The 16,434-nt window shown below is 42.3% G+C and overlaps 2 protein-coding genes and 1 long non-coding RNA gene across 4 annotated transcripts in view; all 3 read right to left on the reverse strand.

Moving 5' to 3' along the window:
* Positions 1 to 16,090, reverse strand: part of LOC131245456 (putative germin-like protein 2-1) — a 62,562-nt gene extending 46,472 nt beyond the window's left edge. The window contains exon 1 of the mRNA XM_058244942.1: positions 15,964 to 16,090. Within this exon, the coding sequence (XP_058100925.1) occupies positions 15,964 to 16,075 (112 nt within the window). The 5' untranslated portion in view covers positions 16,076 to 16,090. The remainder of the gene's footprint in view (positions 1 to 15,963) is intronic.
* On the reverse strand, positions 1,571 to 5,601 carry LOC131245458 (uncharacterized). 2 transcript variants are annotated; one of them, XR_009170882.1, is made up of 3 exons: positions 5,122 to 5,601; positions 2,395 to 3,652; positions 1,571 to 2,308 (listed from the first exon to the last, which is right to left on the reverse strand). It is a non-coding gene; the product is annotated as an uncharacterized LOC131245458 (long non-coding RNA). The 2 variants fall into 2 exon arrangements; XR_009170883.1 differs by having other exon boundaries at positions 1,572 to 2,308; positions 5,277 to 5,601.
* LOC131247373 (putative germin-like protein 2-1) lies at positions 15,237 to 15,931 on the reverse strand. Its single transcript, XM_058247696.1, has 2 exons — positions 15,921 to 15,931; positions 15,237 to 15,843 (listed from the first exon to the last, which is right to left on the reverse strand). The coding sequence occupies exons 1-2, from the start codon at positions 15,929 to 15,931 to the stop codon at positions 15,252 to 15,254; spliced, it is 603 nt and encodes a 200-aa protein (XP_058103679.1). The 3' UTR covers positions 15,237 to 15,251.
* Positions 16,091 to 16,434: the final 344 nt, after the last annotated feature.

Consider the following 16,434-nt stretch of genomic DNA (forward strand, 5'->3'; position numbering starts at 1 on the left):
TTTCTGTCAAGGATTTTTTCTCCTCGCAAGATGCTAACCTGCGGGCTGAATTAGGCGCGTCATCTCCCTTTCTGCCATGCAGATCATTGAAACTGCTTCCATTGCCGTCACTAACAGGAAGGATAGATTGATTTGGGACCTGTCTGCCTCAGGAAATTTCCTCCTCAAATCTGCCCGGAACGCCATCAGACCTCAGCAGCCCTCCCTCCATTGGACGAGGTGGATTTGGAATGTTGTGCTTCCGCCGAAGCTGGGCATGTTTAGTTGGAAGATCTTCCATGGTGCTGTTCCAGTCGACACGGCTGTTCAAAAGGGTGGGAATTGCTCTCGCGTCGAAGTGCGAATGTTGCGAGCCAGTTCCTCCGACTCCTTTGGCCGAGCGTGCAGTTCAGCAGCCAGCAGCGCACTATCCATTTTCGCCAAGATTTCCGAACGGTGGAAGATTTAAACCACCTCTTTAGCCGAGGCACAGTTGCAACAGACGTATGAGGCCATTTTGAGCGATGTTTTGACATTCCCTCCATAACCAACCAGTCAATCATTCAGCGTTTTCACCTTTGGACTGATAGAGCTAGCCGCAAGTGCAGACTTTCCATTCTCACAAGTCTCATTCCAAGTATCATCTCCTGGGAAATCTGGAACAACAGGAACTCAGCCCGTTTCGACGATCGTCGAATGTCAGCTCCCTGCATTATCTCCAATGTCACTCGCTGGCTGAGAGAGATTGGGCCCTTAGTCCAAGCGCCCGATAGGAACTCCATGGCTGACTCGATTGTCCTCTAGTCCTTCCGAATCCCTCCAGTTGCCACCAGATCGCCTGCTAATCCCATCGTTGTCAAATGGTCGAAGCCTCTCCCTGGCTGGCTGAAGCTTAATGTTGATGGATCATCTCGGGGGAACCCAGGGGAGAGTGGTGGTGGAGGGATATGCAGGGACCACCATGGGGAAACCATCTTTGCATATCACAGAAACTATGGCCGGTCCACTAACATGATCGCGAAGGCACAAACCATGCTTGATGGCTTAACAATTCGTGACAATCAGTGCCTGCGTAATATTATTGTTGAGACAGATTCCAAAATTCTTGTTGATGCGATTGGCGATTCCCACGCCAACATCTCTTGGAACATCTGGTACAAACTGGTTGCTATCCAACAACTTCGGGGGAGCCTCAATATCAGATTCAAGCACATTTATAGGGAAGGGAACTCGGTGGCTGATGCTCTGGCTAGGCGGGCTAGTAACAGATGCCCAAACAGAATTTATAATTCTTGGTCAACTTTGCCCAGGCTAGTGAGGGGCTCTATTGTTCTAGATAATGCAGGTGTCAGGGCTATCAAACTCTCATGATCGGGGTCCCTGTCAGGACTCCCTTCTTTTTGTTTTCTTGTTTACATGAGGAGTGAGGCCCACATCTTTTTTTGTCGGGGCCCGCTTGACATATTGTATAGTCTTTCCATGGATTAATGAATTTGTGGCTCCGGCTTTCCTTTAAAAAAATATATATAGATATGGCCCGCATAGCAGAACTAGGCCTATAATGAGCCAAAAAATGAAAATGCCCGAGTCCAGCCCATTCATGGCCTGAGCCTGTGCTACCCGCCCTTGTGCAGCTGACTATGCCCCATCATGCATGATATGGTTCAAGATGATGATTGGACTTATTTATTTATCCACTCAATCTTGACTATCCATTACACATGGATCTTAGATTGAAGACTGACCACGCGGTAACCAAAAGATCTCTGCTTTGCCTGAAAATCTACAGCTACTCCATCCTAAACTTCAACACATAAAAGACCATCCAATGGCCAAATAACCTCCCTAATTCTGATACCACATCTGCCCGTCACTATATCAATGCTATTCATGATCCAAATACAACAAGCACAGGCCGCATTACTTTCTAGCCTACAAAGCAGGAATTAACAAGCTACCAATATTCTCAAAGAAACCAATTTTGAAGCAGCTCTAATGATGGAAACAGAAGTGTTAAAAACCAACTATGAATCTGCAACTTATCAAAGATTACTAGCAACATAGCCAGAAGAAGATTGCATATGATGCCATAATCCAAACATTCAGTGTTCCATCAATAGAACCTGGCCACCAGAATGCTCAACTAACACCATTATTAGACAATCACTGAAATGCAACCATAAAATGCATACAGATGGTCCAAAACCAGCAATTGCTGCTCCACCAATGACTGAAAAGTGGAATACCTTCATAAATTTTTACAACCATCTGCATCCAAAAGGTGAAGCTCCTCTAGATTTTCTAGCCCTGCTATGGAATCAGGAATTACCTGTTTCCTTGGACAAAAACATAGCGAATTAGGACCAATGCAGGAGGCTGAATCCCAATGAACAAGAAATCAACCAAGTAATTTACCAATATCACAACCAGTTAATGCATTCTCTTCCCAACCATCTGTGTGGTATCAAGTCTCAAACAAGTCTCAAATAAAAATAAACAGAACTGCTCTAACTAATTAGCCTATATTCTTTTTGAAAGGGTAAGTAAACACACTATGGTTGGCTACATGGGGTGCAGCTGCAGTCATGGAATCTGAAGTTTCATAAGCTGACCTGATATAATGCATTAATTTTTTATTTTTATTTTTGAAAAGCTACATAATGTATTACAAGGAAAGAAAGAAAAATGATACCAGAAATACAGGAGACCTTCAGAAGTAGAAGAAACAATAATCCGTTATGTGCTTATGTCATGTTCTTCAGAATATCAATGTCAGACATGGATGCCAGCGCACGCATCATGCATGTGGATGGATGATTTCACAGTATGGAATTTTGGATGCATAACTACATTGAAAGGAAAGGATGCATGAAGGCAACGGCAGGGAATGCCCTATACAAGTAGAGCTCGTGGACACCTCTTGGCAAGATTAATATGCCAACTCGTTAACATCCCACATGACATCTTGAAAAAGGATTTGGTCCTTTATGCCACAATTAGTAGGCATTATCTCAAGATGTATTGGGAGTACTCTGCTATTTATTGGCTGGTCCGTGGCTAGTAGTATTGGGTCGAGTGGCACATTAGCTGAGAGGGAGGAAAAAACTGAACAAGAAAAATGCTTTCATATCATAATAATTTTATATTGCTATAAGCCTATAAGATGTATTTCCTCCTCAAGGAAGTGGAATTGTACATAATACTAAATTAGTTGAGGTGCTTTGCTTCCATGTTTTGCCTTTTTTGACTGCTTTCTCAGTCTGGTTAGTCTATCTGATTCAGATTTGTTTGGACTTTATCTTTTGAAAGAACATATAGAGTTGCATTGGGATTGATAAGGCACTTTCTTTGATTTGGGATTTGTTCTCCATACTTTCAGCATTGTAGGGATCTAAGCTTTTTGAAGCCTTGTTTAGCTGTTTGTTTTGGTGTTACTTATCATCTACAAAAACAAAGCTGTTTCACTCCATAAAATGTGCAAAACAAACAAACAATGCCTAAGACAAATCATTAATACATAATGACTGAGCCCATGCAAAAGAAAAACATCAAGATGAACTTTCGATCCAATTTTTCACCGACACCAAGAACTTGTATATTGTGAGTCATGATTTGGTGGACTTCATAAAGTTCATCATTTAACTTTGCAAGGTTCCGCTGAGTACGAGTGTATCTTTAAAACAAAAAGAAAAAAGAAAAAGAAAAATCAGCAATCCAACAAAAGAAAAAACAAGGAATTAGAACAAAGATTGATCTAATATTAAGTAATGCATGTATGGAATAGGACAAGATGTATAGAAGACAGAAATAGAACAATAGGTGTAGAAGACATTCCAAATTTAATAAATGCATAGGGCCTGGCAGCAGTTTCTCTTTGAAAAATTGGGATTTAAATGTTGGAATCTTCTTTCTGGGTTTGTATTTGCTTGATTAGTTTATGTGGTTGGTGCATTTTAAATTTGAAAATGTTGGGCTTTTTGTCTGTTGCATACTGGAATCTACAGCTTAAGCTATTTTAAATCTAGAACTCAAGCTATTTTACTTATATAACTCTTTCCTTGATTTTTGGGATCTGAACATTTTGGAGTTTTATATGGGAATGGGATTGTCTGTGATTAGATATTGACTTTGATGTTGAGTCTTGAACTGATAATTTTGGAGTCTTTATATGTTCCATTCTCTATGGAATCGAGAATATATGCTTTTGTTATTCTTGTGGTGATCGATAAATTGTATCACTGATCTGTGTTATTGAAGGCAGATTGGTAGCATTGAATTCGAAATTGTAATGTTGCTTCTGGCTATTTGTTTCTATACTGGCTGGAAATGTTTATTTTAGTTGGTGGCAGTTTTGTTTAGTCCAGTCTTTGTTACGATTGGATTTTCTGTTTCTTTTGGTGATTTGGAATATAAGTTCAGATGTTTGGGTTTTCATACCGTGACATGGGTTTTTGTGATTTTGATTTAGGAGGTTCTGTCAGATCTTAATTCCGTAGGATTTTGGGTATGAAAAGTAGAACGGTGAATTTCGAGTTTCCATGGCTAAAGTCAGGTTTCTTGAATTACTTTGCGGTATGTGCTGTACTCTAAATGTTTATTTTTCATATCTCAATACTACTTTCTGTCCTAATGATTAGGAAGTTGCTCCGGGTATGAATTTTGGAACTACTCTTTGGGTTTGGGAATTTGATGTGTTTGATGGACAAGTTGGGCCTATTGATACATTTGTTGTGGTATTGTGATTCATGCTAAACAGTTAATGGAATCAAAACTGGAGACAAGTACCAACACTAGAAAATTTCCTTTGTTAAACTCAGGTGTTGAGAACTATCTGCCATTGCCCCATTCAGTCAGAATATTCTTACATCTGAGTGAAGACTGAAACAGTACTTGACTAATATGGAGCCAACAGAAAATTCTGATACCAATTCTCAATGGAAAGAAGATAACTGCCAAGTCATGAGTTGGCTCCATGGCATTGACGAAAACGTCGACCAGTGTGATGTATGGTGAATGTGCAAAGGAGATATGAAATACTCTCCGACAGCAGTACTCGAATGACAAAAATAGAAAATGCCTGTATGATATTTTCAAGGAATTCGAAACTATGAAACAAGGTGAAAAGTACTATGAACATTATACTCAGTTTAGGGGGGCTGTTTGATGAATGGAAACTTCATCATCCATTCACCATCGATATTTGCCTAACAACAAAGTGAAAACAAATCGGAGTTACACTTTTCCTTGCCATAGTTCAACCATATTTGCCTAACAACAAAGTGAAAACGCTGATGTACCTGTCTGCACGTTGCTGCTGCACTCACTCCCTCCCTTCAGTCTTCCCCATTCAACTACGGATGACAGATCACACACCCCATATGGAGCTGTTGCTACTGCTTCTACAATATTAGATACCCCATGTGTGGGGACTATCGTGGGATTGTGGATGTTGTAGGGAGAGGGAGATCGAGAGAGGGAGGGAGAGTGAGAGGGAGATCGAGAGAGAGGGTTGAGATCGGGAGAGGGAGATCGAGGGAGAGGGAGATCGAGAGAGAGGGTTGAGATCGGGAGAGGGAAATTGAAAGAGAGAGCTTGAGAGAGGGAGAGGGAGATCGAGGGAGAGGGAGAGGGAGAGCGAGAGAGAGAGTTGAGATCGGGAGAGGGAGATCGAGAGAGAGAGAGAGAGAGAGGGTTGAGATCGGGAGAGGGAGATTGAAAGAGAGGGAGATCGGGAGAGGGAGATCGAGAGAGAGGGTTGAGATCGGGAGAGGGAAATTGAAAGAGAGAGCTTGAGAGAGGGAGAGGGAGATCGAGGGAGAGGGAGAGGGAGATCGAGAGAGAGGGTTGAGATCGGGAGAGGGAGATCGAGAGAGAGAGAGAGGGTTGAGATCGGGAGAGGGAGATTGAAAGAGAGGGAGATCGGGAGAGGGAGATCGAGAGAAATGGTTGAGGGAGATCGGGAGAGGGAGAGGGAGCTCGCGTTTTGGGTGCTTTGAAGGGATTAGGGCATTTTGGGGATGAAAATGCTCCAGTAGTCTATGGTAGATTTACATAAAAGTGATTCTCGGGTCATGTGGGGTCTACTTAGAGGGTTCTAATAGAATCCATTCCGTCCATCTGTTTCAAAATAATACAATAAACTATAATAATAAGAAATAAGAATATACAATAATCAGTCGGGACACACCAACAAAAAAGTAAAAGTAACAACGTACAACAGCCACTATTCTAGTACGGTTCACTACCGTTTCAAATCAGAAACGGCTTCAAAATGCCGACCATACCAGTTTGGCGATTTTGGTGTAGTGACTGGACTCTAAATCCTAACCGTTTGAATCTTGTGAAGTAGGATAAAAGAAATAGGCTTGATGCTAAGAATCCCCAAAATCATTAATGTTAGATGGTCAAACAATTCAAGGTGAGGGTTTTATCCTTTAGGCTTACCTTAACTCAACTTGATCTTTATATTCTATCTATTCATGCTTTCATGTATATGATTTTGCTTTTCATGCTTTTACTTGCTCTTGCCTCTTTCCTGCCTTGGAGGATGAGGATTATCCTGCCTTCTACCTGGATTCTTGTTATTTATCTGGCCTTTTCATGCCTTTGATGTTATAGAATATCATGCCTTTCATGATTACATGTTTTTTTGGGAATTATATATCATATTAATTGATTTAGTTAATATCATTACAATTATTGGCCCTTTTGGGATTATGACATAATGTCAAATATAAGTGAATTTATCTGAATTTATGTGAGGCCATGGATACAAGATCGTCCTGCCTTATCAAATTTATTAAGTTGGCCCTGCCATCGTCTCTTTATTTGAGTTAGCCCTTGCTACTCTTTTTGTTATTACGTTGGCCATTGCCACTTTTGTTGAGTTGACTATTATCACTCTTCTCTTTATTATATTGGCCTCGTGCCATCTATCTTTATGGCTTGGGCATGTCTTGTTATTCCAGAACCTCCATAATTTAGTTGATATTCATTTTGATTCAGAGTTAGTTATATTCGTTATGATTCAGTTTATATTCTCTATAAGTGCATGTGATGTGTAAGATATATCACAATTAATGATTCAAATATTCTATCATGGATATAATGCGCTTTGGGTAGAGACTCTCTTAGGGCACGTAAGTCCTTGAGCCTTTGGGTAGTGGTGCATGAATCAATGTGTGTAAGTCACAACAGCGTCACATCACCCCGGGATTGGATGTTGCAAATAGTCGCTCCATGAACAAGTCGTGTCACGTAAATCACTCAGCTCATGTGTTGTGCGCTCTGAGGAGTTCTTGTAAATCCACGGTAGCATTGGCCATACCGGCGAATGTCACGCCCCAAACTCAGAAACCGGGCTCACAAAATTTTCGATCGTCGAATCTGGCACCGACAGCCTCCATAGTACCACATTCTCGGCTCCCGACACCCATACACTAGGTTCCGATCCTGGGATCCTACAAGGAGAATTTCAAACATGATTTTGATTCAGTATAAGCATAACCATAAGCATAACCTACGAATAATAACCACAAGAACACCATCACACAATCCACTATGATAAAAAACTTTAAGGTATAATGTGTATGAAGGAAAATACAAGATAATGATAATAATAAAAACTCCTAAAGCTCGACTGCATGCTCCTGCTGCAGCAAAGCTACGACTGTGACCCGGCGTCACCTGCACGCATCAATCGTGCATAAGCTTATAGAAAGCTTAGAGGGCGGTGTAAGTTTATGCGCAATATGAGCATGCTCAGAATGCAATGTCAGAGTAATGTGGAATCATGCTGATGAGTACATGCATGTGATTAGCCGTACCAAGGCTATGCGGTACAAGATATGAATGCTATCAACCATATCAAGACTATGCGATGCGAGATCCAACTCAAGCATGTCAATCCTCATCCAAATCCACATATCAATGCAGCTCATCACTAGAGCATCAAGTATCAGTACAGTTCTCATTCTGGATAATCACCGAGGTTTAGTATACTCCAAATGGCACTGCCCCTTTCTTAGGTGCGCAATCCAAGTGAGCGTAAGAAACCTCACTATCCGTCTGGCCAATAGTCTGTCAATATCTATGTGGCACGTCAATAGTGGACTCATTCACGAGGTGGTCAAACTCAGCCTATCAATGCCCCCTTCGCTCGGGCGGGTAATCCCACACCCCTTTCTAAATGACCATAATACAGTGGGAGACGCGGTCTCCTGGTATTCAGACCTTGTGCGCTCATGTATCCACTCAGTCTCGATGTTGGAGTCATCCTCTGGTACCATCGGGTTTAGAAATTTTCACGCAAGGACATCTATGACGCCCCAATGCTAGAAACATTATTTTCGGTATCCAATCCGGCCACCCACGATGTGTCTGTGGAGGCTATGGCCCTGATGTCGCTAGGGTGTACAATAATTACAATCACACAAATGCAAAGTACATGAGTCACGCAGTCCAATCATGCATCAATCTTGTGCATACAATGCGCTCATGTGGGATGACTCTACCTATCAGGGAGTCCCATAAACCATTGTACTATGGCATATGCAATGGCCAATCACATCTCATAACAAACATACAAATGATGCGTATGGGCATATATCATAATGTTATGCTGTCATAAACTCATAATCAGCAACAGTAGCCTGAATCGGCAATCGGCATTGGTAATCGGCCTCAACGCAAGGCGGGGTCCATAAATGGACGGCCGATGATGGACCGATTAAAATCAATGGGGCCCAAATGTTGGGGTTAACCCACTAGAGAATGATGAGGAAGGGCCTAACAAGGCCTAAGGGAAGGTCACAATGTGGACGTCCAAGCATCATTGCCTATCAATGTGGACCTTTAACCAATATTGCTCCCAAAGAAATGACGCTCATAACGCCAATCGGATAGGGGCCCATGGCCTAGCACAAAGGTCTAATATACATCATCATGGGCCTCAATTACATTAAACGGGCCAAATTAAGTGGGCCGATACAAATGGGCCGAATCAGATGGGCCGAATCAATGGGTCGAGTCAAATGGGCCGAATCGAATGGGCTAAGTAAAATGGGACGAATCAATGGGCCGTGTCAAATGGGCCGAGTCAATGGGCCAAGTTAAATGGGCCAATTTAAATGGGCTGAGTTGAATGGGCCGATTCCAATACATCATTCGTCTATTGTTAGAGATCATTATAGAGCAAAAAAAATAAATCATATCCAAAGGATCATCTAGACCATACTACACATAACAGTGGTGATAATAATTCCCACTGTTAAAAATTTAGAGGGCCAACCATAGCATTTATTTCCCATCCAGACTGTTCATAAGGTCACAATGACTTGAACAATGAGGAAAAACAAATATCATATTGGTTCAAAACTTCTGTAACCCAAAAGGGGTTTCAATGGTAGGCATTCAATTCCACTGTTTGGCAGTGTGGTCCACTTGATACTAGATCTATCTTATTTTTCATCTCAAGCATTAGAACTGGCTCACCCAAATGGATGGACAGTTTGGATGAGCCACATCCAACAGTGGTGGGTCCCACCCATCCAGCGTACTGGATGGGTAGCAAGACCCAAACATCACGTTGGCCCCACGTCCTCATGTAAATGGGCGGTAGGGATACAACACATGCATCATGGTGGGGCCGTACTTGGCACACCAGGTAGATGGACGGTATGGATGCAACACATGCATCATGGTGGGGTCCAGGAGCATGGCCTGCCAGAGGATTGAGTCTGCTTCACCCTTTTTTTTTAAAGCAGTCCACTGTCCAGCCATCTGGACGGTTGGGATATTACACATACATCAAAGTGAGGCCCACTAGCACGTCAAATGGATTGACTACTTGGATGGAACACATCCTCTAGAGTGGGGCCCACGAACAAGTCCAATGGATGGACGGCTTAGATAAAACATATATATCATGGGTGGACGTCTGGATGAAATCCATCCATCAGCAGTGAGTCCCACCATCCAGACCTCTGGACGGTGGGTCCCACGTGGGAGTGGCCCCTATATATATATATATATATATTAATATAATACAAATATAATATATTATATATCATCTAGTCCAACGTCCCACAACAGGGATGCTGGACGGTCTGGATACTCAATCTATTCACTATTAAGGTGGGACCACGTGGTGGCCCACTAGATATATATTATACTATATCTTACATTATATATATTTTTAAAAAAATACAAAAGGGGAGGGGTGATATGTCCAGTGTGTGGGACTTCCCACCGTCCCAACAGTGGATGGTGGATCTCCCTAGAAATGTGGTGGGCCACACCGTCTGATGGATGGAGTAAATTTAACACATATTAGTGGGGCCCACTCCATCCTAGAGAAAGAGAGAGAGAAAAAAAAGATAACACATGAAGGGGAGGGATGCCGCCATTATTGGGCCCTCCCAAATATAATGCATACATCAAGTGGGTTCCACAATAAGTTGGCCCTTAGGAATCGAAATCAACGGTGGATCACCAACCTATTGGCCTTCTTCTTTAGCTCCTTAGACTCTTATGGTCCTTGCCTTCAATTTTAATGGAGGTTGATGAAAGATGAATGGTTGAGATGGGAGATGAGAGGGTGGAAAGTGGGCCACAATTGTTTTGGGAGGGAGAGCTTGGACGTTGAATTTTTTTGTTGCTTGGGAGTGAAGAGAGAGAATGAGAGAGAGAGAGAGGGAAGTAATGGGAAGAAAAGAGTTGGAGTGATGGGTGATGGGTGATGGGTGGAGTGATGGAGTTGTAAGAAAGGGATGGGTGGATAGAGAGAGAAAGTGTTGACTTTGGGAATGGGGAAAGGGATGGGTTGCTTGTACTTGTGGTATAGTGTGTACTTGATTGATTGATTGATTGATGGGATAGGTCATAGAGATTTTCTCATAATTTGCAATACGCGACGTTTTTTCGAAATGAACGCGGGCCCACATCTCTTGGCCCGGGTATCGGATCGGTGTGCGAGTCATGGCATTGAAACTGCACCGACGACACGGTCGCTAGGATACAAGTTTTGAGTCGAGCCGACTTCGGTATGCAGGACTCGGCTTAGGATCACGTGCAAACATCAGATACAGGTCGAGAGTTGCCGGAATTCGACCGGGAGGACCGCGGAAGCTTATGGAGCGGTACGGTTTAGGATGCGGGTCTTACAGCGAATATCTGTATAGTGAGAGTGCGGGTCGAGCCGTTTATCTATAAATCGTATTCCATAATGTATTGATCACTACGTATGATGAGCCCCACATACTTTGCTAGACATGCATCTCATGTAGGTTGTTTGTGTTCACTCCCCAAGTATAGGGTTGTGATGTAGTAATAAACTCGGTAAGACCGAGGTCGAATCCACAGGGACTGAAACCTGTACGTTATCTGAAACCAAGTAGAACTAGAACTAGACTAAGATGTAATCTAAACCAAATAGAATTTAAGAAATAATTGTGGAATAATTATCTAAAACTTTAAGGAATTCAGAGGAAGGGAAACTAGGGATTCAGAGGATCCACTTGTAGAGATCAGGGAGATCTTATGCCTGCATCAAGGATTATGGAATTCACACTGAACTTACTTGATCTGGTTTTCAAGAGATGAAAGGTATATGAATTAAAATGGATTCCATCATCTAACCATGCCCAGGGGACAAAGCAAATAACATGATTAAACTAATTACCAACCAATCAAAAGTACATGAAAGTTAGGAAGAGTACTATCATCCAACCATGCCCAGGAGACGATGGTGAATAACAGGGCTTTCTGACTTCATAATCATAAAAAGGGGAGGAAATACTCAAAGCCATTGCAGATCTATTGTAATTTCAGTCACAACACACCATTAAAAACTGAAAGTATTCCTTTAATTAAACGAAAATCAAATTCAGTTCATGAATCAAATTAAAGCAATGAATAAAATCCCCCATCTCACTACAAGCTTCACCTCTTAGCCCTAGCTAAGAGGTTTAACCTAGCATGGATAGGCTATACATCTTAAAAGAATAAATAAGGAAACCAGTAGAAAAAAAAACTGTTACTCTTTCTCCTTGCTGCTTCATATGCGCCAGTCCCACCACGTTTCAGCCGCTGCCTTCTTTTCTTCCTCCCGTTTCAGGCCGTGGATCCTCACCCTGCTCTCTCTCGATGCCAGCCCTCCAAACTTCCTCTCTCCTTTTATCCTTCCTATAGACGGAGAGTGCCAAAGACCCATTTACGCACGGCAGCGTCCGTGTTCTCCTTAGATACTTTGTTTGGGCAAAACTTGCGCTGAGCTGCTGATGGGGCCCATAATCGGTTTTGTCAATGAAATCCACGCCGTCCATTAGAATCCTCGTGGAAATCCAGTCAGGAAAGAGTGATTTTGGCAGGTTCTTGTATGGCCCACTGGATATTGTATTCCGCCGTCCATCATGAGTTTCGACGGTCAAAATCCGCTACACGTTGATTCCTAGAAAAATTTCACCTAGGTGATGGTTCCAGGCCTCTTTGGAATCCACTAGATAGTCCAGATTGAACCGATCGCCTCAGAGAGTGGCCCACAACGATCCGCCGCAGGCTCTGTTGCGAAACAGAGCCTGCGCGTTTGAGCGCTGTGATGGTCGGTGGACCCCACAGTGATGTATTTTGAGAAATCCATTCCGTCCACTAGGTTTAGGACGAAAAACCCTCCGAAAATGAGTATTCTTTGGAGAAAATCGGTGTGGTCCATAAGCTTGCTTACTCCGCCGTCCATCTGACGTTTATCAGGTAATCTGCCTTTGTGTGTGTGTATGGGCCAAAAAGGAAAGCTAGGCGACGGTGTTAGTCACCTTGCAGAGCATATGGACGGTTCTGATCGTCGAGAACTGTGATTGATGGGGCCCATTACGTGAAAACGGACGAACAGCGTCCACCCGCTGTTTCCGTCTGCGAGAAGGATCGGGTCAGTGGCGCTGACCCGATCGGCTTGATTCGGTGCACGAGAGTGCACTTTTGCACTATGCACTGCTGCTTCCCATAGGGTCCATTATGATGTTTTTTTGAGAGATCTGATCCGTCTATCCGTTTTGTTAGCTCATTTGAATCGTTGAGTCCAAGATTGAAGCACTTTCAGACACCAGGCGGGCCCCAGTTCACTGATTTATGGGCTGATATGTCCGTTGGGCCACTTCCAGGGGGATCCAATGGCTGAAATTTGACATGTTCTGTTAGTTTTTAGTTTTTAGGCCATATGTGAAGTTTCGAATTGAACGGATGGTAGAAACCCTGTGATCTTGCATTCTGGCTGACTTTCAGGCCGTTTGAGCTTCGGTTTCTCGATTTTTCCGGGTCCCTGATGTGTAATCTTGTTGATCTTGGATCTCTGGAGTCTGTCACATGCTTTGGTGTCATTAGAGCGTTAAGTCCATGCTTTAAGCACCCTTTTCAGTCCAGGCTCGTGCATACACTCGGCATTACAAACACGATTAATCAGGCCATTAAGCGGTATCATGCGTGTAAATCTATGCAACAACTGGGTCTGATATGTAATATTTGACCCTCAACAATTTGCGCATTCTGATATCCTCATATTAGTGGACTACGGGACATATCAGTACCCTTTACATTACTTGTATAAATCTTTGAATTAATGTTTATATTAAAGAATAACCATCACTATGAGTAGGGCATTGACCATCTCCCAACCATATAGACGATGCAGGTGACGTACAGGTTGAAGACTTAAAGAACTACTTTCCTATCGAAGATTACATTGAAGGAATATGAAGATAAATTATTTAGTTTTATACTTCCACTGCGAACTAATGAATGTAATAAGCTTCTATTGGGAAGGCTTTTGATTATTCCTTTTACTCTGATGATATATAATTAATATAGTTAATTTTATTCTCGTGAATGTTACCTTCATGAATGTATCTAGATGTAAACAAATGAAAAAATAGGGTGCGATTTTAGAGCATCCAATTATATATTATTAACACCTGGTTTCATCGGGCACGAGCACATACTCTGGCCGTGAAAATTTCGGGTTGTTATAGTTATAATCAAACTAAAACATAAAAACAGAATTAAAATAGGGAAGCGACCGTCGATTTGGTGGTATTTTGCAAATCAAGCTTGTGCAACAGCCAGGTTAACTAGCTAAAGTAGCTCGTTCTACTCCAAAATCATATATTTTACGTCCGATAACTCATTCTGAATTGCGAGACACGCCTGATTAAGGTCCGACAGTCCAGATCACTTCTGTCGTTGACCGGGCCTTTTTTGATCCATTAGTCAGGGAGTGGAATAGGTGTGGCCCACCTTGATGTATATTGCGTATATCCACACCATCCATCCGTTTTCAGATCAATTTAGGGCACAATCCAAAAAATGAAGTAGATCCAAATCTTAGGTGGACCAAGCCACAGGAAACAGTGGGAATTGACCGTTAAAATGAACTGGCAAAATGGATGGACGGCATGGATATACAATAGATACATCAAAATATGCATATCATGTGAGGCTGGGGCTGCAAGTTATCCGGGCCCTCCGCATCAGAGCCGGGTACCTCTAAAATACGCATATCACGAGCGTGGTCTAATCCAACACCTTCTGTTTCATCACATGAATGCGCGTGGTCTAATCCAACACCTTTTGTTTCATCACATGAATGCGCGTGGTCTGCATTTTGACAGGCCTATTTCAAGAGCATACATGAACCCTGCGAGGAGGTTGGCCCCCAGGGATCATAGCCAACCATTATGAGGGCACATGGGTCTACATTGTGGAGCCCATCTGTGGGATGGTGTTGGGTGAGTGGGCCAATAACCTCATCCTCTTCACCAACAACCCCTTGCGTGAGATCACCAAGAGAATATTGCTGTAAGTTCCAAGGAAAAATGGCTCCAACTGAATAGAAAACAGATATTGATAGGGATTCTATCCAAGAGGTACAGTAGGTAAATGATTTACTTATAATATTACTTTATTTTCTTCCTTTACCTAAGCTAATGCTTATTTTTAACGCTTCTTCACTTAATTTGAAGCGAAATGATCAATCGAAGACTCTCGAAGTTGCTATATCATATTCATTATATCTTAACAAACTTCGTGAACCATGCAAGCAGAGAGAGAGAGAGAGCTAAAATCCACGAGAGACCATTAAACAGAAACAAATAAAGAAAGAAAACAAAAGACAGATAAAAACAAATACGTTGCACTCCCATTTTATTCAAACATTTACGTAAGTAAAGAACTATATCTGGATACACCATAAATTACTGAGGGAGTTTATTGCAAGGGAGCGTGCTCTAGTTTTTAATTGCAAACTGCGATTGGAGATAATCGACTATTTTCTTGTCAACTTGGAACGCCTTGGCAAGAACATCATCTGAGATGGGCGGATTTGATCCAAACACAGCATTTGCAATGGTGATGGTTCCAGGGTTCTGGCTGCCAAATCCTACAATGGCTATGGCATTAGTGTCGCCGATGTTAAACTGGAAGTGAATCAGGCCTACTGGGAAGACAAACACATCGCCTTTATGAAGGGTCTTTGTTATGAAGCGATTTTCAGTGTTGGAAGTGACGAATCCGACGTAGAGGGTGCCCTCCAATACTGTTAGGATCTCTGTGGCCCGCGGGTGTGTGTGGGGTGGATTGAGACCATAGGGTGCAAAATCTATCCGAGCCAGGGAGACGCCGAGGGTGTTGAGTCCAGGTATCTGGGCTACATTCACTGGGGTCACAACGGACCCTACCTTGTTATCCGTGTTGCCTGGTTTGTCCAGTCCCATGAAGAAGAAATCATCAGCTTTAACTTCCTCTGGGTCCTTGCACACAAATCCATTCACCAACGCTGCCATCATATAATACAAAAAAAGAGATTGTAAGCAGTATATTCTTTAAAGACCTATTAAACCAACATAAAGGTGACCCATCACATGAATCCTTTTAAGTGGATTGCATTTCTATGAAACATTTGCAGCATTGATGCAATTACTTGACATGGAGTGAACATACCTTCGCTGTTGTTCAAAGCAACACAGAAATCCTGTAAAGGGCTGGGGTCGGATGCAGCAGCAAATGAGAAACTGAATGCAAGGAATGTTAGGAGAAGAAAGCCAGTGGCCATCTTGAAAATATTTGGAGTGTTTATGTATGTAAGCTAGGAAACCCTGAAACTTATAATGAGTGTTTTTTGGCTGTGGGTTTTGTAAGAAGATTAAGCTAGTATTTATAGAGTTAAGGAAATGTTTATCACTGAAATGGTCTTATTACTTTAGAAGCAATGAAGGTTTATTTATTGTTATTTTTTCAAACCCAAGATTTGTTCTTGGTCTCTGCACAAGAAGGAATTAGTTGAGTCAGTTGCTTGTAAAAAATAAAGTCATCTGTTTACTAAGTCTAGATTTCATATATGCTAACCACTCCGATTCCGCTACGAGGGATACAAAATAGGTGAAGAGATATGCTAAAGCTCAGTCGTGCTGT

This window comes from Magnolia sinica, chromosome 5 (genome assembly GCF_029962835.1).
Source record: "Magnolia sinica isolate HGM2019 chromosome 5, MsV1, whole genome shotgun sequence".
NCBI classification, from domain to species: Eukaryota; Viridiplantae; Streptophyta; class Magnoliopsida; order Magnoliales; family Magnoliaceae; genus Magnolia; species Magnolia sinica.